Below are 27,615 nucleotides of genomic sequence, written 5' to 3' on the forward strand. Positions count from 1 at the left end.
TTTGAGTACCGCTATTGAAAACTATCACGAACACCTAATATTTGGTTCAATCAGAAGCAACTTAAAACACGTGTTACTGATTTGTAGATCGTTTAGATGAAATCTGCATCTAATGTGTGTATATAGTCATGTATCGAGGTATGAAAGACAGGTAGGCTATCGTTATGGGTATTATATATATAATAATCACTTTATGAAGTCAGACAGACAGAAGTAAAAGAACGGCCTAAAACGTCTTTCAGTATACGGTTGTAAACGCGACAGCGCCCACACAACCGTTATTCACATATCCGCTCTCTTAAATCTATATGCATTCAAATATTATTTCATGCCATGACATTCTTACCCTGTCCTGCGCAAGGTATATCGGACTTCATACAAATTGTCAGTCTCGGCAGAATATCTAGATACACCTGTAACATATGTTATATTTGGGACTACACTTTCTCAGTCAAGTACAGAATCTAGTACTTTTGTTAGGTTGAGTCCCATGCGGGATTCGAACCCACACCCTCAGAGTCAAGCAGCTAATCGCCAGCACACAAAGTCAGCCGCCTAACCCGCTCAGCTATACACATGGAAGTCGGACAACTACTGTCTAGACCACGGGCTTTGTGTACCCCTCTTATAAGTGTAAACTGGCACGGCTCTCACGGCCGAAAGCTATGAATACATTTAAATTATGAATACATATAAATGCCATTTAGAAAGTGGTCAAATGTAACATATGTTATATATTTGGGATTACACTTTCTCAGTCGCGGTGAATGAGCGGGGTAGGTGGCTGACTTTGTCTGCTGGCGATTAGCTAGGTGCCTGACTCTGAGGGTGTGGGTTCGAATCCCGGATGGGACTCAACCCAACGAAAGTACTAAAATCTGTACTTGACTGAGAAAGTGTAATCCCCCAGTATAGGATGTGTCTGTTACATTTGACCGCTTTCTAAATGTCATTGTGTATCCATAGATCTATAAACCTGCATTAATCGAAAAAGCAACCAATCCTGTCTTTACAACGAAATCAAAGGGTTGACAGAAGAGGTATCAGGCAAAACCAACACCAGATTAAAACAGATGCCATAATAATATTTGTTGTAACAAATGATCAATGCTGAAACATGAAGGAATAATTAACATAACACTTGTTTGCTATTCCAGATGCAAATATTTCACGGGCGATGTTCAGTAATGTATCAATGTACAAATAAATTAAATCAGCACACACATAATTAGCGTCGTTCCATCGATTTGCCATTTATAACCAGTTATGCCACATTTACATATATATCCACTGGTGTTCTTGATACACAAAGACACGTAGTATTAGGGATCGTTCATAATTTATGGTTAAGGGGGGTGATGATGATTTTAGGAGGGGGGGGGGCACCCATTTTGTTCAGCAATTTTGTACACATGTACTAGGGTGAGTCAGCAATTTTGTACATAAAAATACAACATTCTGCTTAAAAAATATGGGAATGGGGAGGGGTCATTGATTTTGTACATGATATGCAAGGGGGTCACTTACTTTTGTAATACGTAAATTTTAGGGGTCATTCACATTGTACATGCTTCTGAATACAAATCATCACCCCACCCCACCCCCCCCATCCCCTTGCTATAAATTATGATCGGCCCCTTACTTCTTTTGGTAGTATAGTACCTTCACAATGTTATAATAAAATAACCAATATGGGCTAGACTAACGATTAGTCTCTGAATATATATAAATTTGATAGTAACAAATAAACCCATTTAAACTGAAAAGGAGCCCCAGTGAGATGGGAGATTCAGGACCTGATAAAATCTAGACTTGCTTCAATTAGTTCTTTAGCATTGTAGGGAGAGCTCTTTTCTACTTAGGGAAAATATTGTGGTTCAGAGACGGTGAGACAGACTAAATATGGGCTTGTGGAGTCTTTCAAACTAATGTAAAGTACGCCCCAGTTGTACTGATGTGCGCAACTGAATGTTCGGAATACCTTATACATTTTCAAACACCTTAACCTTTTCAAAATAAATTACCAGATAGAAACGTGTCATTCCCTTTGAGTCTCACACAAATTCCCGTCTCGAAGTGAAACGAAGTTGTGCCCAGTTACTAGTATCCAGTTTAGCCGGGAACAGACTATAGATCGGAGCGCCCTCTTACGGAAAGGTTTGGCGTCATCCTGGCGGATATGAGATATTTTTCGTGAACTCCGGGGCCAGTTTTAATCATATCATTTCAAAACACTGTCCGGTAAATTGTACACAACAATACGATTAAATCATCAGTTATCGACTGACAACAATGTTAACGTGAATAGTCAAGTTGTTTGCCACTGTGCATAAAATACCATTCACAGGTCAGACACTGAAGCCCCTTCCCATTCTGTTCTGGCAGAAATACTTTTGTTCTTGATCGATCCCATTTCCTCCTGCCAGCCTATGTCTGAAGATACATCGATGGCGCTTTAAATGACACTGTTCTTCAGAAGCATAACATAATTCTATCCACTGTAGCCAGCGTGGTTATGCACGAAGGTTTGCCTTCGACTCAGAAATGGACATTTTTAATTAGCTCGAATCGCCTTTGAAATCAGACGTTTCTTCTTCTAGGGTATAAGATGGGCGACAGTGAGGATGAATACGATACAAGGAGGAAAGGAAGAGACAAATTCCGACGTGAGAGAAATGATTATGATCGTCGAGATGATAGACGAAGAGAGAACTGGGACCATGACAGGTCGGACCAATGATCATTATCATTACGCTTGTTCAACAAACAAATATTTACATTGTTCTGACTTAATCAGTGTGGAATTCAAAGTAGAAACAATTCTCAGAAACCAGTTATACTTCAGGATTTTATGCCTCCAGCTAGAATATGACCATTCTTTTTGATTGTGGGTTTTGTTTGAAAGGGACACTTCAAAATTGCGACAAAGTCTTAATTCAAATAACACACACAGGTTTCGCTGTTGATGAAAGTTTGTTGGAATTCCTTTGTATTGAGGAAATAAATAAACCAGACAAGTTGTTTATTTATGCCTTATATTTTTACTGTTTCATATTGCCCTTTTATCTTCTAAGTGTGACGGGCTTAGGGGTGGCCTAGTGGTTAAAGCGTTGGCTCGTAACGCCGAAGACCCGGGTTCGAATCCCCACATGGGTACACCCCCGCCGTGATGTTGCTGGAATATTGCTAAAAGTGGCGTAAAAACCAAGCTCAGTCAGTCAGTCAGTCTAAGTGTGACCATTTTGACTGATATGTCTGTCTTTCACACTTTTCACTTTTTGCCATTAATTATTAGAGGGTTCCAGAATCAATTAATATGTCTCAGTTGTGAATTTTCTGCTTATGTTTTACCATACCAATACTTAATCCTCTGGTTTCCGAGATTTGACTAGTTCAGCAATCATAAAATAATTGTTAATTTCAACATAGACGAGGTTCTGGTGGCCGATCAAGGGATGCATGGAGCAGCAGAAGTAATCGTGACAACAGACGTGATCCATATGGGCGAGATTATGAGCCTCGTCGAAGAGAAAGGTTCAGCCCAACACGTCATGACATGAGCCCTCCCCATGCTAAGCGTATGCGGAGAGACTGGTAAATAAACTTGTTTATGAGTAAATTTGGCAAATAGTCTGACCACTTCAGAATGTCAGAATGTATTTGTTTTCTGTCCTTACATTGTCAGGGGTGGAAATAACCCATTGCCAGACGTCCGAGTCCAGTGGTTTTTTTCTGTCGGGCAAGCAAATTTGTATATCACACTGTACCGGTGTCCAGTAGACTTTTGAATGTTAACTATGTTGTTTATTTAAAAAATCAGCAAGAAAACGGTTGGTTATAGTGGAAAAATTATCAGGGCAAGTGACTTTATATGTGCCACTGTACCGGAGTACACTATCAATTGTATGAAATTATGAAAGTCATGGGTTTTGTCCTTAATCTGATATTAATATATGCAGATTCTCTGATGTTAATATATGCAGATTATGGGGTTAGTAGGTTCAAATTCGATAGGACCACGTGGATTCAAGGAACTTATATTTTAATGCTGCCATAAATGTTTGGACATTGTTTGAGGTTATCAGTCTCAGAATACCAGTTAATATCTTATCATCTATCCCTAGGTGAAACCTGAAATGTTTTCCCTTCCTGTTTATAACTATGTCTACATTGTCAGGGATGGAGGAGGCGGAGGTGGTGGTGGGGGAGGAGGCGGTGGCGGTGGAGGAGGGGGTGGGGGAGGAGGGTATGGAAGCCACTATGACATGCCTTATGGAGGAGGGCCAATGCATGCTGGAGGGGGCCACCCACATCATGAAGGCAACTGGGGACCTGGCCCGGACATGACAAACATCCAAGGTCCACCGCAGCAGCAGGGAGGCTTCGGAAATGTGCCGAACCAGGGAAGGTCAGTAAAAAGAACAAGTAGAATATTATTAGAATCACGCAATGCAGAAATGTGTGTCCAGTATTTGCAGATGTATAGAGTGGACCCAGAGAAAGAATATAAATTGTGTCCCAAGGAACCTACTATAATATTCATTGCACAAAATTGAAAGTAATGTAAAGGTTGGTTGTTGATTAACGCTGCAGTCAGCAGTATTCCAGTTATATGGTGAAGGTCTGTAAATATGCTGGTTGAGTCTGGACAAGACAATCCAGTGATAAACAGCATGAGCATCAAGATACAATGACTTGTCAACCAAGTCAGCGACCCTGACCACCTGTGTAAAATGTAAAGGTACTAATGTAAGGAAAGCAATTGATGTCTTGCAGTATATAGCGATTAGATAGACCATTTCTTTATTTCACAGGAAATTGGTCCAGACTTTATTATTTATTGACCAAGTTCATAATGCTGGAATATAACGTGAGTGTGGGATTAAACAACAAGCAAACAAAATTGTTGATGTTTTGCTGTTTTGCAGAATGGATGTGGATTACCCGACCCAGCCTTCGATGATGACGTTCAAGCAGTACCTCACACAGCAAGATGATAACATTAATGACCAAGATGCTATCAAGAAATATAATGAATACAAACAGGATTTCAAGAAAATTCAGATTAATGAGTTCTTTCTTGCCCACAAAGAAGAGGAATGGTATGTAGCTTTGGATCTATGGTCAGCCTTTGACTGTAACAAAATATGACTCCTTGCATTGCTTTATCTATTATATGAATAATGAGATTGATTCTTTGACTGTTCAAGATGAATTTTGAGGTCATTAAAAAAAATTCTTTTGAGTAACGGTTTCAGATGAATTATCAAATTTTTCAAAATTGTTAATTTAATCTGTTATGAAGCAGGGCTCCAGATAAGGGCCGTATCGGCGTATGTACGGATAAAAAAATATGCACAATACGGAAGGACATATTTTGGAAAAAGTAGCAGATACGCACCACAGCAATGGTGTACGGTCTTAGAATCATTTACAGTCGTATTTATCCGAAAAAAGTATTGTTTTATTGTTCATTGACCTCTTTACACAAGAGTAGCAATGTTGTGGTGCATACATGAAACGAAACACAAGATTACTGGTACTCCATTAAATTCCATTCAGTACTCTAAATGTACTCTTAAAGTTTTCCAGTACTCTTATATTGAAAAAATAAGGAGTACGTACTCCTGATGTTGAAAAATTATCTGGAGCCCTGATGAAGTATATAAAAATTATGGTGACAATCCAGGGATATAACACCAACCCACAAACATGGATTATGTTACCATATTTCTGTTCTTGATAACAGTTTAAATCTCTTGAAGTTGTATTCTGTAATGAACATTGATGCATATCAAAGCAAATTGTAATACTGTGAATATATTGTGTAATCTCTTTGAAACATCACTTCGAAGATTGTTTGATTTTTAAGAATCTCTTTTATTTTGTGTTTGTAAAGGGGATCAGGTTTATTTTTGTAAATGAGTGCATGATCACTGTCTCGTATTTCATGTACATTCAAAATTTGGGTTGCTTTGTATTGTCCATGTTCGAGAATTCAGTCAAACCCATATGTATGCTACCTGATTCCCTTTACTTATTATATTAACTTACTTTTTCACCCCTTATTAAGGAGCTGGGTTGCTATGGTGAATAATGCAATGACCAATCACTGGCCTGCTATGAAAATGAGATAGCCAATCACAAGAACCCTTTCACCGGAGCATGGATTTAGCTTAGGGTACTGCGCACAATGCAGTCTTTAGTTGATGAAAGTGTTAGGCATAGTGTAAGGTTCGTGAAAATATGTCATCGGAAATATTGTGACCGAAATATTACATTCCCGGGAATCACCAGTGTATGGTTGTGTCCACGTTGCAAGCAGGTAAATTTTGGTAAATACGATGAATTCTGTTGCAGGTGAATCACCGATATTTAATTTGCTTAAACCATGTTATATCTGTATAAAAATGTGCTCTACTAAGTATGAAAATTTTGAGATTGTTCATCTGTAAAGGCATAGTGCTTTATTTTACGCTAATATTCTTTTTCAGATTATGTTCATTAGTCTTGTTTTCCATCTATATTGAATGAGAATCAAGTTTCTAAAGGAACATTAGTTGTTTTACAATGATTGCATTTCAACTGAACATGTTTTGAAGATTTTGAAATATTACTAGTTTAGCTTCCTGTTATTGAAGACAAAAAAATGGTTCTGAACTAATAAGCAAATGCAAAAAGATACTTGAATAAATCACTAGGCAAGCATAGAAACGGATGTTATTTTGAAATATAATTAATTACTTACATGTGATTTTTAAAGGATAGTTTCAATGATACAAATTTCGTTGTGTTACTAACTTAGTATTACCGTTACAATTTTAGAAAAATATTCCACGATGGGTTATTTAATGGTAGGCTTTGTTCAAACACAAGAAATGTAAAAATGCTGTTATTTTGTACAGTGTCTTATTTTTTATTTGTTTTACTTGATAGGTTTAAACTGAAATACCATCCAGAAGAATGTGAAAAGCGTCAAGAGGAAGTGAGAATGGCTTTGTTGAAAAGGTTGAAGGTTTTCACTGATCTCATGCAGCAAGACCGTTTAGAAGGCCTCATGCTTGACATTGATAACACAGAAGACATCATCAAAGTGCTAGATGCAGGTGAGCTGTTTGTAATGGTTCATACTTACATTGAGTAAGTTACAGTGGAAGCTGTCAAAACCGGAAGCTGTCCAATCAGGCAAGTTGTTAACACCGGCATAAAATGTCAGTCCCATCCGTGGCTAGTACATTTATCATCATTTAAAAGCTCTACAATCCGGCAGCTGTCAATTCCGGATCTCAGCATGAAATGAGCCATCCGAATATATGTGAGTTGAGAGAGAAATTGAGAGAACCACGTGATACCACAATGTAAATGAGAGTGACAAAACTGGTCCAATTCTTGTCGTAGGTAACCGTGTCAGCTCTACAATCCGGCATGCTGTCTAAACCGGATTGTTTCTTCAGTCCTGACGTGTGCCGGCTTAGTCAGCTTCCACTGTATATTTTGACATGGGCATTGACATTGACACAGACATTGACAAAAGGAGACTGTTTGATTGGCATTCTAGAAGTTGGTTTGCTAATAAGGAAACAGACCTTTATGGATAACTACTTCTGGGTTGTTGCTTCAAGTGACATCTTGATGTATATTTTAGTAATCTTACAGTGTTTCATAGTTGGTGAAATTAATCTAATTTTAAGATATGCCTGCATTGTTGAGAAGGCACAGATTTACTCTGGGATTTGTACTGCATTTTGATTCTCCCCTTGAACTGTATTACAGAGTGTTGGGATTTACTATTTCTGCAACTGTTGAAAATCTAATTGAATACATATGATGATGAATTTAAGTTTGGGTGCTTATTGGAAAGTATTTTACCTGACCGAATTTCTTTAGCGTGAAAGAGGCTGTCTATGCTTGGATGACAAATGACTATGTCATTGTGTGTGATTTGGATAGAACAAAACATAATCATAACCTTTTCAGTCTTTTTGTCTTTTTGCAACCCAAGTCAAAATCTGGGTCAAGTAAGATTTACAAGAGTACATATTACCTTTGTTGGTAACTGAATGTTATGTTTGATATGACAATCTGTTCTTTTCCTTGAGAAAGTGTAGAAGAATTATGTGAAAATTTACTTTTGTTATCAGCTGTCATCAAGATGGAGGGAGGATCTGATTTTGACTTGACCATTCTTGACCAACCAGAGAAAGAGGATGAGGTTCCTCGCAGCAGAAATAGCTCAGAATCACATCCTCCAGAGAAAAGGTAACACTTTTTAATCTAAAAGAACAAATCTGACTGAACTATGAAGACGTCTTTTAGAAAACTTGAGTGTTGTCCTTATTGTCATGATTTTGGTGTTAATAGAAGCCAGCTTCTGGGAGATAATAATCGGAATATAATGAATGTGTTGCATATGCATGACAAGGGGAGATAATACTGGATGTAAATTTCTTTTTGGAACTTGATAAGGGTGCATTTGTTACAGAAATGTTAAGAAAAGCTAAGTAGATTTGAAAACAAATTAAGCATTGTGACATTATATATGATTATGTAGGGTGCAACCTATGAGGAAAAACTGGTTGGGTGTCCCAGTGGAATTCATTACTGTTATTCATATCTTGAGGCACAGTGACTGCTTTTGTGGATGTGCAGCTACATGAAACCTGTTTGTAATTGTAGTAGTCCTGAAGAGGAAAAGAAGAAGAAGGCGGCACCACCTCCAGAGAAGATTGAGGAAGAAGTGAAAAAAGAGGAGTCATCAGCAGAGCCTGGGAAAGAGGTGAGTAGAGTAATTGGGGCAGTGGATGGTTGTATTTTATGTAAACCGACGTACAAAAGAAAGTACACACCTAGTGTTTTGGGATTATTTGAAAAGTGTTGTGATTTTGACTGGCAACTTTGCAATTGGGCACGATATCTGTGGTGTTTTGACAACATATTAGGAAAGTCTGTGACTTATATATCACTGTAAAAACTCCTTTCAAAACATTTACATCGTTTTTTGGAAAGTAATCCAAAAGCACCAGGTGTGTTCTTTCTTTTGTACGTCAGTTTATAATGTTTCAGGAGGAAGTTTGAACATCACCATCATGCAAAAGACTATGTGTCAGACTTAGGTCTTCATGTTAAGTTGTGGCGAGGTATTAAAGTGGGCTCACACTGACATTAGTGTGGACTGGTACAACCAGTTGCATATGTTCATGCGCAGGACTACATGAGTAAAAAGGCCTTCAACACAATGTTAAACCTTTCACCTCAGACTAGGGTAAGTCTACGGACACTTCAGATTCAATGCTGTGCATAGTTTTCTTCAACCTGTGAAGCATGTATCCCAGTTGCATAGATTGATGCTGATGCTGTCATATCTCTAGATAGACCATATTCTGTACAGGCTGTTATCATATATCTTAAATATTATTTCACTGTTTCATTCGGTCAACTTTTGTTTCAGTTTGTCATGTGTCTTTTTCTGTTGCCTCTTTGTTTATCTCAAAACAATGTGCTATTTATTAACCTTTAATACTCTTTTTGCATTTTTTCATGATTATTTATTACAATGCTCATTTATGCTGATAATGGCTGTTTTCAACTGTTTATTTGTAGACACTGTTCATCTCTGACCTTGAATATTTGTTTTAGAAATTCATTGTATCCAAGGGTTGTGTAGTACGAGTAGGATTGTACAGACAAAACATTTGTAACAAAAGAGCAAGTTCTTTGCAATTTAGTTTGTATCAGGTAACCTTTAGCTTCTGTACCTCAAAAAATCTTTTAAAATACAGAAGTCTCGTATGGAGTTGATAATTTATAATTATCCACATTGTGATGTAGCCGTATTGTTGGTCACTGCAGCATAGAACATTATTCATAAAAGATGGACTACATTGGGATAAGTCGACAGGGGCTTGGGAGATGACAGTCTTTTAGGCATAATTGCTTTTCAGAAACCATTGCAGATGACCATAACAGCAGAACAACGGGAGTTACAGAAGAAAGCGAAAGAGTTCCAGCAGCTGAAAGAGAAGGAGAAACAAGATAAGGTACATGGAACTCCCCAAACTGAAGACTCTTAATTACAGGGAACGTATTGTTAGTCTGTAGTTGTTCCAGCAAGTTATCTACATGGGTTTGGTTTAGATTTGGTGTTTTATTGGCTCAGCCAACCCCAGATGCACTGACCAGTTTTCTGTTTGTTAGGTTCCATTTGATTAATTTGAAGCTGTCTTACAACTGAAAGAAAATGAGTGTTTTCTGTGTGGGTCTTGTGCATTTTAATATACATAGTAGAGCGTAGCAGCACAGATGCCTAATATTCAACCCTCACAAAACTTTCTATCCCATTTATGGTGTGGCAAGCTAGTAACTACTATTTGAATCTTAACAGTTATATAATTGTTGTTAGCAACATCCATCATCACCAATCTCAATTGGTAATCTTTTCAGGAACTAAAGAAAGCCAGTAAGAAGCATCATAGAGACAAAGAGTGATTATAATTATGAGAGTGGTTCCTCAAGTGGATCAATAAGCTCATCAGAATCAGAATCAGATGACAATGAGCCTCTACCTCCGGGGGTTGATAATGATGGGGAGCCCCTCCCTGCTGGGGAAGCAGACATCTACAGTCTGGATGAGGAAAAACAAGTGAAGAAGGTCAAGGAAGATGGTGAGTGTGGGATGTTGCTGTATAAGTAAGGCAGGTGCTCATTCTGTTACTCGGTGGTTAGGGAGTTCTACACATACTGCAGAACTGAGTTTGATTCCCACTTTGGCAGAATGTTTTCTTCATGTCAATGATGTTATAGTTCTGAGCCTTGATTTTCAAAGCTCTCTTAGCGCTAAGATAGTCGTAAGTTAATGTTAATGTATGGCACTTACAACTATCTTAGCGCTATGAGAGCTTCAATTATCTAGGCCCTGGATTATTGCTAAGAGCAGCATTAAGCTCTATTTACTCATGTCCTTATATAAATAGTCACTCTTGTGGAATTCCTGGATAAGGTTGTTGTTTGTGCATGTCTGTTTGGATAGATATTACTACGGTGACCCTTGAGATAACAGTCTTTTCAAATGATTCTTATTTTGAGTGTAAAACCATGTTATATGTAATGTTTTAAGACTTAAATTGCTAGTGCTAAACCCAAATCAGATACAGCACTAAACTTTACTGAATATGATTTTAAGAGCAGTCTTTGTTCCAGTTAGCTAAATCGGTCTCGAGGATGTTCTGTGTGGAATAACATTAGTATATCACTGTAAAGCTCAGGTCTGATTCCAAACTTGGGCACAGTGCATGGAGCCCTTTTCTGGTCTTCTCTGCTGTGATATTGGTGGAATATTGCTGAAAGCCGCATAAAACCATTCTCACCTACTCACTCCAAGGATGTTGGCTCAGACTGCTATAGAAACAGTGAGTGAGTGAGTTGGGTTTTACGCTGCTATTAGCAATATTCCAGCAATATGTCAGGGGACACCAGAAATGGGCTTCACACATTGTACCCATGGGGGGAATCGAACCCAGGTCTTTGGTGTGATGAGCAGACGCTTTAACCATTAGGTTACCCTCACCGTTCCCTATAAAAACACATGGATTCTTTCTAAAGATGGTGAAATCAAGGATGATGATACCAAGGAATGTCGAGACATTGACAGCAACAAGATGGAGGAGGAGGACACTCGACCAAAACCACTTCACAAAACTGTGTCAGTCTTCCTCCGAAACCTGGCACCCACCATCACCAAGCAGGAAGTCGAAGCTGTAAGTAGGCTGCATGTAACATACGTAAATGTTTCTTCCGCCAAGGGATCTTGTAATGAATGTTTGCATTTGGTTAATGATAGTTGATGATGTTCAGGTGAAAATTTCATAATTCTGATGAATTCATTTACAGATAAAACTAAATGTTATGTTCCTTATGTTCTTTCAAGTGGGTTGTGACCTTTTTCACAGGTGTGTAAGAGATATCCTGGCTTTGTCAGAGTGGCGCTACAGGATCCGCAACCTGAGCGTCGCTTCTTCAGACGGGGCTGGGTCACCTTTAAGAAGAATGTCAACATCAAGGAGATATGTTGGAATCTCAATAACATCAGAGTAAGTCCAGACAATTCTTTTTCAGAAGAAGTCCTCCTTGGGGTACATATAAGCATTAAAATGTTCATTTAATATCCTACAACAGTTGTAACTATATTTTTTAATAAATTATTTACAAAACAAAAAACTCGTTTTGTCTTGTGAGACCACCCCTACAGGGCCCCACCGGGCCGCTTACAGCCAAGAGCAGGTAACTCTTGCCGTCTACCTCGTACCTCACTTTTCATGCTGTCATTCTGTTGAATAGACATGCGTGCTGTTCGTTTCGAGTTTGCTCTCCTACCGATACGATGAGTGTAAAAGAGTCTCAATCTGTATGTATGGTTCCTTTCCTTACGCACAGGCGTTAGATGATTTCCAGCCTTGTGGCAGGCAAAATGGCGAACTGCCCGTTCTTGGTTTCCTTGCTACATGTTCTTGGTAGCTTGTAGTAGGGAGTTCATATATTATGTTTGCATATTATATGGTAGGCTAGCCTAAATTCTCTCATTTCAGCGAATTTGTGGTAAGTTGTCGTTGAGTAATTTTGAAAGCGTGTTCGTTTCATATCACTCAACTTTACTCACTGGTATGTACACGCAGCTGCGGCTAGCCTTTTTTTCTGCTTTGCATTGTATGTTTAAGTATTTAAATGGCTGTAGCTTGTAGCATTTAAAAATCGCCCATGCGTTTTATTTATTGCTATTTACTTGTGTTTATATGTTTGCTGCTTCACAGTTCCTGCTAGTAACACTGGCGTGGTTTGTTGCAGTTTAAGCCCTGTGTGTCGTGTAGTGCCACACTACCGCCACAGGATGATCATAAGGTGTGCCCAAGTACGGCGCAGATCCCCAGCGCCGGTAGCTCAGGTCTCGCCCTGATGTCTATCAACACCCAGGCCAGGAGGCTGTTGAGTGTGACGGAGCTACCGAGCTGCCGATCACCTCGACTCTCCGAGGTATACCCGTCTATACCAGGGGAACCCTGCATTGCCAGGCTACTCCCATGTGTCTTGGGACTGGGGCTCAGACTAGCACCAACCTGGGCTTCAGCCCCGGTACGGAGCAGATCCCCAGCGCTGTTAGCTCAGGTCTCAGTGACGGAGCTACCGATCACCTCGATGCACTGAGGTCTACCCGTGTACACCAGGGGAATCCTGCATTGTCAGGCTACTCCCAGGTGTTTCGGGATCAGGGTTCAAACTTGAACTGCCTACCCGAGCACTTATATATATATGTATGGGTATTTATATAGCGCTATAGGCTACATTTGACTATATGCTCAGTGCGCTTTTGGAGACAGTACTAGGGGAACGCTGATTTATCAGGCTACTCCTACGTGTCTCGGGATCAGGGTTCGATCTAGAACCGCCGAGCTTCGGCTCCGCGGATGCTCTGAACCCTGTGAGTAGCACCGACCCAGGCTTCGGCACTGGTAGGGCGCAGATTCCCTATCGACGCCTTGACCAAGAAGCTATCAAGTGTGGCTGGTGTGTCGGTCACCTCGACGCTCCGAGGTCTGTCTGAGTGCTTGGGGTACTTTGATTTATCAGGCTTCTCCCATGTGCCTCGGAACCGGGGTTCAGGCTCGCACAGTGGTCAAGTTGATTTCAGCTTCGGCTCTTTTCGCTACTTTGAACTTAACACTGAGTAGGTTCGTCCCCGAGGCAAGTGCGAGATAGAATTGCGGCGGCATCTGACGGAGGTCAACTCTCATCTGGCTAGGGACTGCATTGTAGCTGTGCCAGCCAAATGATGAGTGCAGTTATGGGCCTATGGCGCCCGGGACTGTTTCGAGGAACACAGAAGTCTGTCGAGCTTCTCGTTAATCCCTCATCCCTAATGTTATGTTGCCGACTGCAGGTGGTTACTGTATTCTGCCGTAAACCCTGGTCGGAGTGTGGCGCACGCCAGTGTCGGCTTCCTGGGAGACGGCGAAAATACTCTGTGCCGAGATCCAGTCTCTGCTGGGCAAGGCAACCATCGAGGTGGTTTCCAATGGTCAGGAATATGTGGGGTTTGACTCCATTTATTCCTCGTTACCATAAAGAACAGAATGTTCAGACCCATTCTCATCTGAGAGCTAAAGTTAATAGAGGTACTGTCCTTCAAGATGGAGACACCAAGCTTGGTGATCTCATCTATCGAGACAGGGGATTGGCGCATGTCAATCGACCTCGGAGGTCGCGTACCTCCTTGTTCCATTGCACCCTGATTTCAAGATTTACCTTCGGTTCTTCGACGGGACGTGCTACTAGTTTCGTGTGCTCCCCTTCGGCTACATTACGGGGCCAAGGGTGTTTACCAAATTCAGGTTTATAACAGCCCAGATAGCCAGATCGCAGTGCCGGTGTTCTCACCCGTACCTAGAAGAACAGTTGAGTCTGGGAACCTCACGATCAGTGTTGGTCACTCTTACGAAGTCAGATGGACAGACGTCAGTCGTCTCTCCGAGGGGCTCCCCCTGGAGACGCTGTCACTCTCAGTCCAGCCAGTAACACCCCTCCCGGGTTGGGACGATGTCACAACCTGCACATCATTGTGCTGGAATTAACAGCAGTCAGGTTGGTGTTCAATCCCGCACGCCAGGATTCGAATTACCTTTTCGGCCAGACATTCTCACTTTGAACGGGGCACCACACCCGAATCCTCAGATTCGCTGGGTGGCTTTGCCTCTGTCAGGTCTTACCTCCAGACACTCGGAATTCAAGCAGCCGTTGCAGACACAATTCTGGCTTCGAGGCGGGATTCGACACCCGTTCAGTGTGTTCATAGGTGGGGAGCGCTGGTGTGCAGATAGGGGGATTTCAGAATCCCCATTCAGAGGATTTTGTTCGGATATTAGAGTTACTATAACCTCGTTTTGGTTGAGAGCCTTATGACCTCCACCATTCCCGGGTACTCCATGGCTATTTCCACGTTTCACACCTCGTTCGATGGTGCTCTGCCTACAGCACTTCATAGCTGGCATGAACAGGGTTCGACCGCCTCAGCGGGCGACCCAGCCCACCTTGAAATTCTCAATTGGCTGTCTGGCCCTGACTGGAAGACGGCTTTACTTGTGGTGGTGAGCTCTGGTAGAAGGGTCGGGTACATCCATGCGATACCCACTGACCCAACACTGACAGTATTTTATACTGATCATGTCCGTATTCGCCTCCCGGATAACTACCACTCTCAGATCGATATTGCTTTCCACATGACTGCTCATATCGAACTTCCACCCCTTACCCAACCTTCCACACCGGCGACTGATCTTTCGATTGCTCACCCCGTTGGGAGTGACTATAACAAGCGAACGAAAGGGATCCGTACGGGTACCCATGTGTTCTGTTTGGTGGCAGGAAGACTGGGGTGTCTGCTAGCAAGCAGACTTTATCTCGTTGGCTTGTTTCCATAATTGTTCGGTTACAATGCTAAGGTTTACCTTCCCCCGAGGGGTTGAAGGCAGACTGGGTAGGGCAGATGCTGCTTTGTTGGCAATACATAGCAGCACTGCTCAATGAAGAGATCGGTTCTGTCACTCTTTGGAGCCGGCAGAACGCCTTCATTAGCCATTACCGACTTGACACGCATTCTAAGAATCGTGCTTGGTTCGTTCTTTCGGTTCTCTCCAGTGGAGAGTGTCCTGCCACCCTGACCAAGTTAGTAACTGGTCATTGGTATTGGTTCTGTGTTCAATGTCGATATGGTTCATATCACTACATCATACAAGCCTTACCACCCTTTTCGGGTTGGGTCGAGTTTGGGTGTACATACGTCCCTTACGTCCTCTTCACCTAAAGGCAAGAGAGGGCGGGTCCGGTATTGAACGCTATAACCGGTCATATGCTATTAACCCGTCTTTCGGCAGAATTGGGTACGAACCCCCCACGGGTCACTGTTTGGTATGCCTCTCTTCGAGCCAAATGTCACGTGACCAGGTTAGTGTAATAGTGAGCCAACACATGTTCGGTTATGCCTTTCGCTATTCAGGGGACTTTAGTACGCTAACAGTTTTTTTCCTCCTCCCGAGACTTCGGTAATTGGGAGTCTGTGTTAATCAGCACTTTGGGTGATGGTGGTTTACACCTACCCTCCTCACGCCGAGAGCGTTTGGTGGGGGTGTTTTCTCCTGCTTTTAACTCGTACAATGGCGTTTGTACTCGTTCGATTTCCTCAGACAGTTTTTAGTGAGGCTAATAATTTCTCTGGGGTTTATCGAGGTCCCAGCAAAGCCCTCTTACAAACAGGTGGAGTGCATTCGAGCGTTAGTTTGCAGTACTTATTAGCTCTACTCCTGGGTTATTGGCTTTTAAGCGTTTTTTACGCTTTCCCTACCCTTATACCTCTCGCCACGCTACGCAGGTTTGGGCTATATTAGGGTTGGGAGTTGTTTCGGCATGTCCCCATACATTCCTTTCCATTGTAATGGTTGGGGGTGGGGTTTTATGTCATAATTGATTTGAGCCAATTGATGTATAAACTTGGACTCTCTATTTCCCAACCTAGCCACGCCCTGCCTGATTGACATCAGCGGTCAGGTGGCTCGGTAAGTGTGTTTTTTCTATTTCCGTATCGGTTGTAGATTTTACTCCACCACGGGTTTAGTTGTTACCAGACAGAATGCCACTCGCTGCTCAAATATCTTTGGGAGTCTGTCTTATGCTTATATGTACCCCAAGGAGGACTTCTTCTGAAAAAGAATTATGCAAAGCTGTAGAGGTTATGAATTCTTTGAAGAAAGTCCTCCTTGGGGTACGGCCACCCGCCTCCCCTCATTCTGTCTGATACGTTCAGCATGAAAAGTGAGGTACGAGGTAGACGGCGAGAGTTACCTGCTCTTGGCTGTAGTGGGGCCCTGTAGGCGTGGTCTCACAAGACAAAACGAGTTTTTTGTTTTGTAAATATTTTATTAAAAAATATAGTTACAACTGTTGTAGGATTTAACATGGACATTTTAATGCTTATATGTACCCCAAGGAGGACTTTCTTCAAAGAATTCATAACCTCTACAGTTTTGTATAAGTTTAAGTTTGTGAATAAGGCAACTATGTTTATGGTAATGTCATGTTTGAAACAATAACATTTGTGTGAAATTTGTAAGTGTCATATAACACACACTCTGAAGCCAAACAAAATAAATACACTGGCCTATTAAACAATCATTTACTTGGGGAGCACAATTGGCCCTGTCATCTAAGTCACGGAAGTTTGCTGTGGAGGGCTGTGTCCCTTTGGCATGCAAACATTTATTTGATAGCTATTGTTATTTTGAACATATATCATCTTTATTTATGAAAACTGATAATATCATGGACAATGTTCTAGTTACGTGACTGTGAACTGGGAGCCACCTTGAACCGTGAGTTGAAACAACGTGTTCGTCCAGTGACAGGACTGACAGCACACAAACAGGTGGTGAAACATGACATCAAGATAGCAGCCAAAATTATCCAGAATCTAGATGACAAGTGGCGACTGTGGGAGGACGAGGAGGAGAAGAAAGATGAAGAAAAGGGGGTAATATAATCAGTGTTGATCATTGGTTTTAATCCAGTATTTGCTTGTATATTTGCTGTCATCATCATACCAGTGATCATCATACCTCTTCCCTGGGTTGTAATCTTCTAGATATTGTGGCCCTTTGAGGTTTCCTTCACATAAAGCTGATATTTTGACTTTCAAAGTGTTAGTCACAACTCCGTCCAAAAGAAAAAGTTACAAAACATATGACTTGTTTGTGACTACTATTCAAACAAGGCTCGTCACTGGTCAGTGAATGAATGTGTTTGCATGTTTATTGATAGGCTAGTATTTATGTCAGGTGTTATGATGGGCATATTTCAGATCTTCAAGATGTCCAAGAACCCAGTGTTGAAGAATATCACAGACTACCTGGTAGATGAGGGCAGCTTTGAGGAGGAGGAACTACTAGGTAGTGTCCCATTGTATATACTGTACACTTATGATCAATCAACCCTGTGGGGATTCATGAATAGTTGTAACTTGAGCAGGTGTCTGAAGTGAATTAGGTGGTCAGACTTGATGATTTTTTGACAACATGGTGATGAATTGTCATATGAAGATTGCTCATGATATTCACCATTTGACTGGAAAGTGTAATATAGCTAGAATTTTGCTGACAGCAGCGATAAACAACACTGACTCACATTAAACCTATGATAGGTATTAACTTTTGCAGGGGGGATATAGTTGATGCCTCGTCTGTCTGTCCCTCCGTCCGTAATCATTTTGTTTCCGGAGCTAAAAAAACATTCAATATTTTTCAACAAAAACTGGTAGATATATCAAACAGAACCTAAAATGGTGCCTTTTGCTATTTACAGATTTTTGGCATATATATTTTTAACGGTTTCCATGGAAACAATTCTGACTTTAGAGTCAAAAGGAGGAATGGGCTTCGCTTCCATGGAAACAATTCGACTTAGAGTCAAAAACAGAGGGATGGACTTCAGGGTGGAAATAACTTTAAAATTGCTAGTGTACTCACAGTGGCTTGAAAACCTTTCAATATCTTTCTACAACACTTGGCATAAACAGATCTTGCTTGCCCCTCGAAGTGGTGCCTTTTATTTCCACCCTGTATTTACAGATTTGTTGCATTTATATTTTTCATGATTTCCATGGAAATGATTTGGGCTTAGTCTAATAAAGATCAAGTTGGACTTTCAATAACTGTCAGATGACTTGTTCTTTCAAATATGTAGGGGCAAGGGGGATTTGTCATCTTCTGATGACTTTTGTTTGGTAGTGAGGTGCTCCAGCTTTGATATACCTGTGAAGGTCCAGGTTAGAATTGATCTTCAGTAAGCCATGCTTGTCGTAAGAGGCGACTAACAGGATCGGGTGGTCAGGCTCGCTGACTGGGTTGACACGTGTCCCAATTGCTCACATCGATGTTCATGCTGTTGATCACTGGATTGTCTGGTCGAGACTCGATTATTTACAGACCTCTGCCATATAGCTGGAATATTGCTGAGTGCGGCGTAAAACTAAACTCACTCACTCCAGCTCTGATATAATCCTGAATGACAGCATTTAGTTATCCTGAAACAGCATGTTGCTGTCAGATATATCATAATGGCTAAGTGTTTTCATTTCAAACCACAATACTTGAAAGCCCATGTGGACTTAATATATCGTCTAGAAGCCATTCACTTTTAACTTGTCACGTTTCCTTTAAAAACAATGTATGGAAGATGTTGCTGAACAATACTCAAAGGATTTAAATTCCTTTGCAATTTTCAGTTTTACTGGCATGTCTTAAGCCATGTGCTCAGAATATGATTCCTTTCAACACAGCTGGTCAACTGATGGTTGTAACAGTGTAATGTATTTTCTAGGTGAAAGTCTTGAGGATAAAGAGAAAGAAGCTAATCCTGAAGTGTCGATAGAGAGAGATGAAAGTTTGATGAAGGTAGAGTATGAATTTGTTTATCAGAAATGCTACATGGTGGTGATCAGGAATGTTTGTCAATGATTGTTCACGTGTCCTTTACCTGTGTAAAGCTGGAATACTAATAGAAAGTAGTTAAGGACCATCAGATTCTTTCATAGTACTATAGTTATCTGTTTGCTGCATTACAAATTATTCAGATATCGGAAAGAATTGGTTGATCCTTATTCATCTTTCTTCCGGTAGTTTTGTTTACTAGTTGCTTTTACTTGTCTGAAGATGTGTGAAGTTAATTGTGTTTTGTGTTATCAAATGGATGCTACTCAATTTTGCTTACACTAGGAAGATCCAGATTACAACCCATGTTTGTCATAAGAGGCAACTATGCTTCTTGTAAGAGGCTCATGATGTCACTCACTGAATTGTATTGTACAGGCTGCCAATATACATCTGGAATATTGCTGAGTAAATATTGTTGTTTGTTTATCATTTCCCTGTATGTACCAAGGTGTTATTTGTTCTTGAAAACATTTGATCAGTGATCCCGCAGTTGATACTCAGATTTCTCTTACATTGTGTTTTCAGGTTTTGGACAAACTGATATTCTATCTGCGCATCGTCCACTCCATTGATTACTATAGTGCAAATGAATATCCTAATGAGGATGAGATGCCCCACAGGTGTGGGATCATGCATTGTCGAGGCATGCCGCCAGGTTCAAAGATCACTCAGAGTGACTGTAAGTTGATTTAGGAGGAGGGGGAAGGGGTACACAAGGTCGTACGGTGCATGGTATTACTGGTTTACTGGTTAATATGTATTGCGATATGATTGGCATGAACTGTTTTTAATGATAAAGTTTGGAGTTTCAGTTAAAAGTTGTTTATCGCAAACAAATGGCCAAAAATATTTGTGAGCCAAAGATTTCTGTAACTCTTCATTGTCTAATTAGGGTAACAATTAGCTCTTTCATCTGAGGTACCACAATTAGCTTTGCAGAGTTGCATCCTTTGGGCTGACCAGCTATCTAATAGTGGTAGGAAGTTGGTTTTGCTAGATTATCTTTCTGGGTTTGTCAGAGCGGTACCCATGCTTGTAGGTTTCACTATTGTGTCTGAGACCTGCATTTCTTCAACCTTATTCCCACATTAATCTGACATACTGTTTAAAGTTCATTTACTCATAGCCTTAACCTTGGCCAAATTGATGTGCAGAGACATGTCATAGTATAAACAACTGTCATGGTGGGTTTCCCATGGACAACTAATCAAGAACTTAGTGAAAAAAGTTGACTTGGAAGGTTCCATCAAGATTAACATGCACTTATTGTATGAGGTTTTAATGTCTTCACAGTTGATGTATATAGTGTTATAATGTGTTTATGTGTTTGTGTTGACAGTGAATGACTGGATTGCCAACTTTGAGAACAAGACGAAACAGTTTACAGAAAGTGCCGAGAAGATCAGCAATGAGGAGGCCACCAAACTGGGGAAGAAAGACCCTGAGGCATATCCTTTACATTCCAGTGATTATCATCTACCACATTTGTCTTGAGTGCCTCAGGAGTTTGCATTTGTAAATCATGTACATTTTTTTTATGACAGTCATAATTATATTTTCAAATTGAAACCAGTAAGACTGTTATCTGCTTTATGATGAGTAGTAGGACTAAGTGAAATTCTGAAACAGCGTTATTGTTTCTAACATGGAAGGCAAACAGAAATGGATAAATGTCATCTTGTTTGAAAATTTTATTTTGAAACAAACTATTTTGAAAGATTTAATCAAGGTGTCGTGTAATTTGCAATGTCATTGATTACTGGTTGATGTAGTAGTTGTCTTGACTTTATGCTTTTTGGATGACAGAGACTTGGTTACTCATTGGTATTAGTGCATATCGAAATGTTTTACAATTAGATAGGTGCATGGGCTTATGTGCAATGTTCTGGTAGAACCCATGCTTGTCGTAAGAGTTAACTAACGGGATCAAGTGGTCAGGCTTGCTGACTTGGTTGACACATGTCATCAGTTCCCAATTACGCATATCGATGCTCATGCTGTTGATCACTAGATTGTCTGGTCCAGACTGGATTGTTTACAGACCACCACCATATAGCTGGAATATTGCTGAGTGCGGCGTAAAACTAAACTCACTCACTATGATCGGTTCTTGTTGAGTTTGATACAGCAATCTAATCTCTGAAATTATATGCAAGAAGTGCGGTTACACTCCTTAACCTGGTACTGAGGTCGAGAAGTTTGTCCAGGCTAACACGCAGGAGTTGGCCAAGGATAAATGGCTGTGTCCTCTCAGTGGCAAGAAATTTAAGGGACCAGAGTTTGTCCGCAAACACGTCTTCAACAAACATGGAGAGAAAGTAGAAGAAGTGAGAAAAGAGGTACGCACAAAATTGACATGAATGTTATTACTGGAAGGTTATCAAATATATCATACACAAAATACCAATGGACTTATTCATTTTGTGATTCTGCTATTTTTGACTTTGTCCATCAAATCAAGCTCAAAACACAGTGAATGTCACCAGGCTATTATTTTTAGAGTTCTCCGGAGGAAAAGACAAATGTGCACGGACGGAGGGATGGACGGATGGAGTCCATTTTCTAAAACCATTCAATATTTCTTCACCAAACTTGGCACATAGATAGATCTGGTGGTGTACTGGTGCCTTTTGGTAGTTTTGGAATTCTGAATAAAATATTTTTGGCGTTTCAATGGCAACAAGTTGGACTTAGACTGAATTTGGTGATAGTGCTCCTTTCTGGAGCAGAACTTTAAAAACCTTTCAATATTCTCCTTCCACTTTTCTATATACACACCTAAAATATTTGACATAATCATAACTCGTAGACATAATCATGAAGAGTATTTTGCCATTGCGGGGGATATTGATGACTTTGTCTTCTTGTTGTAACTGGGGCGGTGGGGTAGCCTAGTGGTTAAAGCGTTGGCTCGTCACGCCGACGACACGGGTTCGAATCCCCACATGGGTACAATGTGTGAAGCCCATTTCTGGTGTCCCCTGCCGTGATGTTGCTGGAATATTGCTAAAAGCGGCGTAAAACAAAGTCAGTCAGTCAGTCAGTCAGTCAGTCAGTCTTGTTGTAACTGGACTTAAAACACAAGTAAATCTTGGATTGGTGTGCTTTAATGTTTCACATTTTGAAACTGCATAATTTGTGGGTGTCAAGATGTGGAAATAATGTTGCATGCTTGCTTTTGTTTATGCAGGTATCGTTTTTCAACAATTATCTTCATGATCCAAAACGTCCAGCATTACCAGAGCACCCAGGCAACAAACAGAATGACAGCCGTGGTAGTGGTGGTGGCTCTGGGCAGGGGAACAGTTTCCAGGGCCCCCCACAGCAAGGCATGATGGAAGGGGGATATAACCAGCAAGGACCTCCTATGATGTATGGTAGGTTTATTACACAGACAGTAATATATCAAGCTGATTTTTTGTTGGTAAAATTCCCAGATTTAAATTAATGATATCCCAGTTGAGGTTGTCTGATATTTCTAGTGCTGGGAATTGGTTAAAATCTCATAACTGATGATTGGTTCATTACAACCGATCAATCATCGAAAATAATTGGTTAGCATCATTTATGAAATTTTCCTGATTATTTTTGTTAATGGACAATAAAAATAAAGAAAAAACCATGTACTTCTTTGGTGTTTTTGCAAATTGCACAAAAGGCATTTGGAAATTTCACATCTTAAAGGATGACTGGTAGGTTAGGATCATTAATTTCTTGGAGTCTTTAAGATAAATTCAATCATGACTTGGAACGAGCTTGTAGTGGTCATGAAATGTAACAGACAAAACCAACCTTGTGAAAAATGTTGTTAATGCAAACAAGTGTTCCAGAATTGTTTGTGTTCAATTATGAGAAAACATGATCGATTGCTTGGTCTTTAGTGACTGCGACCAATCTTCGATTATTTCAATTAATCAGACCACCACTAGATATTTCTATATACAAAAAGTTAAGGATTCCTCAATTCTTACATATTTTTACATATTATATCACTTTATAAAGAAGTGAAAACACTTCTCAGTTTGCCCTCATTTTACCACACCTTCATCATCCTAAGTAAATCCTTCATACTGGTGAAAGAGTTTGTTGGTGTCATATTTTGTTTTGATTCTCAAGATACATTCTTGTATGTATGTAGCAGTGTATATGTTGAACTGGAGACAGGATGACTGTAGTTTTCATTATGTGGTTGATTTATCCCAGGCAATGGTCCCCAGTTTACACACAACTTCCAACAGAGAGATCTGTACAGGGGTGACTACCGTCGGCCCTACAGATATAGGTGAGTTGAATTTTAGGCTTTGTTTTGAAGAGGCCTTGAATTAGCATTTGCTTTGCAAGGCATAAACGACTTGACTTTAAAAGATTTTGAATTCCACTCTAATTATGCATTGATTTCTGTTTAATGTATGTGTGTGTGTGTGTGTATGTGCAGACATGTTTGTGAATTTCCATGAACTAATGCAAAAATGCTGCGTTATAACAAGTAAATTATACTTCATACCTGATTTTGCATGCTTCACTTGCATGATGATTGTTTGAATTGAGAATGTCCTACCAAATACATATAACTATGATTGCCTTGAAAAGGCTGTGAATGGTTATTAGGACAACCAACCTTGTAACGTCTAATTGTGTTACTGGTTGAGGTGAAAACAGCATGAACTTCCTCATGTTTGTCTGGTTAGATCGAATTGACACCATGTGGAATACTAGTATGCAACATCCTTTCAGGAAATCTTTATGATGCCCCCCTTCCCAAATTATGTACATATCAATTGGCAGTTGGTTTTCTATCTGTTTGATTGAAGTGTGTTGTTTATATTGACTTGTAACATTAAGGAGCTATTGCTATTTATAGGACTTGATGATTGGGTTGACAATAGAGTAGGGTGTGGGATGGATGGTTGGTGTAATTTATGGGCAGGGGGATGTTGGTCTAGGATGGGTAATTGTGTATTGTAGGATGGGTAATTCTGTATTGAAGGATGGGTAGTTGTGTGTTGTAGGATGGGTAATTCTGTATTGTAGGATGGGTAGCTGTGTATTGTAGGATGGGTAGCTGTGTATTGTAGGATGGGTAATTGAGTATTGTAGGATGGGTAATTCTGTATTGTAGGATGGGTAGCTGTGTATTGTAGGATGGGTAATTGTGTATTGTAGGATGGGTAATTGTAGGATGGGTAGTTGTGTATTGTAGGATGGGTAATTGTGTGTTGTAGGATGGGTAGCTGTGTGTTGTAGGATGGGTGGTTGTGTATTGTAGGATGGGTAGATGTGTATTGTAGGATGGGCAGATGCATGTTGTATGATGGGTAGCTGTATGTTGTAGGATGGGTAGCTGTATGTTGTATGATGGGTAGTTGTGTATTGTAGGATAGGCAGCTGTGTATTGTAGGATGGGCAGCTGTATGTTGTATGATGGGTAGTTGTGTATTGTAGGATAGGTAGCTGTGTATTGTAGGATAGGCAGCTGCATGTTGTAGGATGGGTAGCTGTGTGTTGTAGGATAGGCAGCTGTGTATTGTGGGATGGGGTAGCTGTGTGTTGTAGGATGGGTAGTTGTGTGTTGTAGGATGGGTAGTTGTGTATTGTAGGATAGGCAGCTGTGTATTGTGGGATAGGCAGCTGCATGTTGTAGGATGGGGTAGCTGTGTGTTGTAGGGTGGGTAGCTGTGTATTGTAAGATAGGCAGCTGCATGTTGTAGGATGGGTAGCTGTATGTTATAGGATGGGTAGTTGTGTATTGTAGGATGGGTAGTTGTGTATTGTAGGATGGGTAATTGTGTATTGCATGAGGGGTAGTTGTGTATTGTAGGATGGGTAGCTGTATATTGTAGGATGGGTAGTTGTGTATTGTAGGATGGGTAATTGTGTATTGCATGATGGGTAGTTGTGTATTGTAGGATGGGCAGCTGTATGTTGTAGGATGGGTAGTTGTGTATTGTAGGATGGGTAGCTGTGTATTGTAGGATGGGTAGTTGTGTATTGTAGGATAGGCAGCTGTGTATTGTGGGATAGGCAGCTGTGTATTGTGGGATGGGGTAGCTGTGTATTGTAGGATGGGTAGTTGTGTATTGTAGGATAGGCAACTGTGTATTGTGGAATTGGCAGCTGCATGTTGTAGGATGGGGTAGCTGTGTGTTGTAGGATGGGTAGCTGTGTATTGTAAGATAGGCAGCTGCATGTTATAGGATGGGGTAGCTGTGAGTTGTAGGATGGTGTAGCTGTGTATCGTAAGATAGGCAGCTGCTTGTTGTAGGATAGGCAGCTGCATGTTGTAGGATGGGGTAGCTGTATGTTATGGGATGGGTAGCTGTATGTTGTAGGATGGGGTAGCTGTATGTTATGGGATGGGTAGCTGTATGTTGTAGGATGGGTAGTTGTGTATTGTAGGATAGGCAGCTGTGTGATGTAGGATGGGTAGCTGTATGTTATAAGATGGATACCTGCATGTTGTAGTATGGGTAGCTGTGTATTGTGGGATAGGCAACTGCATGTTGTAGGATGGGTAGCTGTTTGTTGTAGGATGGGTAGCTGTGTATTGTAGGATAGGCAGCTGTGTATTGTGGGATGGGGTAGCTGTGTATTGTAGGATGGGTAGTTGTGTATTGTAGGATAGGCAGCTGTGTATTGTGGGATAGGCAGCTGCATGTTGTAGGATGGGGTAGCTGTGTGTTGTAGGATGGGTAGCTGTGTATTGTAAGATAGGCAGCTGCATGTTGTAGATGGGGTAGCTGTGAGTTGTAGGATGGGTAGCTGTGTATCGTAAGATAGGCAGCTGCTTGTTGTAGGATAGGCAGCTGCATGTTGCAGGATGGTGTAGCTGTATGTTATGGGATGGGTAGCTGTATGTTGTAGGATGGGGTAGCTGTATGTTATGGGATTGGTAGCTGTATGTTGTAGGATGGGTAGTTGTGTATTGTAGGATAGGCAGCTGTGTGATGTAGGATGGGTAGCTGTATGTTATAGGATGGATACCTGCATGTTGTAGTATGGGTAGCTGTGTATTGTGGGATGGGTAGTTGCTGTATGAGTAGTTGGTGTAGGATGAGTAGCTATGTGTTGTAGGATGGGTAGTTTTGTAGGGTGAATAGTGTAGACTGGTTTGAATGTGTAAGATGGATGACTAGGTGTAAGTTGGGGTATGAACTTATTTGTCTCAGTTAAAAATATTTTTTTGTCTCTGTTTAACAATATTTTGCTATTGTGTTGGCAACTTTTGGAGTCCTTTTGATGGTTGAAATACTGTATCAATTAGGTCACTGTCACGTTGAATGTGTAAATCTTCAAATTGGTTTTGATATAAGATATTTGACCTTGCAGAGCTGGAGGTCAAAGAGATGACAGTTTCGGGTCCTCTAGATCGCCAAGATTCAGGTTTGGCGATGACTTCAATTTTATTGTAGTTTGGCAAAACATGTTACTTTTCACATCAACTTGTACAGGCTAACTTTTGGAGGGTATGAGTGTGGCCTTTTTGAAAATGAACTAGAAATTCAGATAGACTTTGCCAACCTGATGTGGAGAAATTAATGCTGAAACTGAAAAACGATGACATTGTGTGATAACTTTAATTTCATATTAGCTGTTATGACTTGTTAAATGGACACTGTGGGTGAAATTTGGACTTACATACCTAGTTTTTGCTTAAGAAAAATGGAAAGTTGGTTCCTGGTCAAACAGTTGGAAATGTTCATCATGGTTTAGCCACAATAGGTATTCTATTGAAATGTAGCAAGCATATATACAGATTGTGAAAGGAAAAACAAAGTTAAATTGCATATGGACAGATTTCTACTGTGTTTAAGTTTGACACAAGTCCTTGACCTTGCAGAAACAAAGATAGAGAAGATTTTCTCAGCTCTTCTCGATCGCCAAGATACAGGTTTGGCGATACTCTGTTTCTGATCAGTGTGTTTTGAGGACTTGACATTCAAAAACAATTCAAACAAGACAAAATGCAGAGAAAATATCATATCAAAAGCATGAAAAGGATTGAGATTGTATTTTACTGAAAATAAGGTTCTGTTTCATGTGCCTTCTTTTCTTATAATGGTTTTCAGGAACCACTGATTTAATTTTCTCCTTT

The 27,615-nt window shown here is 40.5% G+C and overlaps 1 protein-coding gene across 1 annotated transcript in view; it reads left to right on the forward strand.

The window, feature by feature from the left end:
• Positions 1-2,145: 2,145 nt before the first annotated feature.
• The window catches only part of LOC124282588 (serrate RNA effector molecule homolog), a 28,071-nt gene continuing 2,601 nt past the window's right edge, over positions 2,146-27,615 (forward strand). Inside the window, 23 exon segments of the mRNA XM_046718594.1 lie at positions 2,146-2,241; positions 2,601-2,727; positions 3,430-3,594; positions 4,178-4,408; positions 4,929-5,102; positions 6,937-7,106; positions 8,142-8,259; positions 8,677-8,776; positions 9,942-10,037; positions 10,441-10,476; positions 10,478-10,661; positions 11,599-11,753; positions 11,946-12,086; positions 17,375-17,566; positions 17,894-17,981; positions 19,411-19,484; positions 20,049-20,202; positions 20,863-20,971; positions 21,709-21,862; positions 22,714-22,900; positions 23,727-23,805; positions 26,850-26,903; positions 27,361-27,411. Of these exon segments, the coding sequence (XP_046574550.1) occupies positions 2,609-2,727; positions 3,430-3,594; positions 4,178-4,408; positions 4,929-5,102; positions 6,937-7,106; positions 8,142-8,259; positions 8,677-8,776; positions 9,942-10,037; positions 10,441-10,476; positions 10,478-10,661; positions 11,599-11,753; positions 11,946-12,086; positions 17,375-17,566; positions 17,894-17,981; positions 19,411-19,484; positions 20,049-20,202; positions 20,863-20,971; positions 21,709-21,862; positions 22,714-22,900; positions 23,727-23,805; positions 26,850-26,903; positions 27,361-27,411 (2,831 nt within the window). The 5' untranslated portion in view covers positions 2,146-2,241; positions 2,601-2,608.

The sequence above is a fragment of the Haliotis rubra genome, unplaced genomic scaffold (assembly GCF_003918875.1).
Source record: "Haliotis rubra isolate DU_JTF1 unplaced genomic scaffold, ASM391887v1 Scf30, whole genome shotgun sequence".
NCBI lineage: Eukaryota > Metazoa > Mollusca > Gastropoda > Lepetellida > Haliotidae > Haliotis > Haliotis rubra.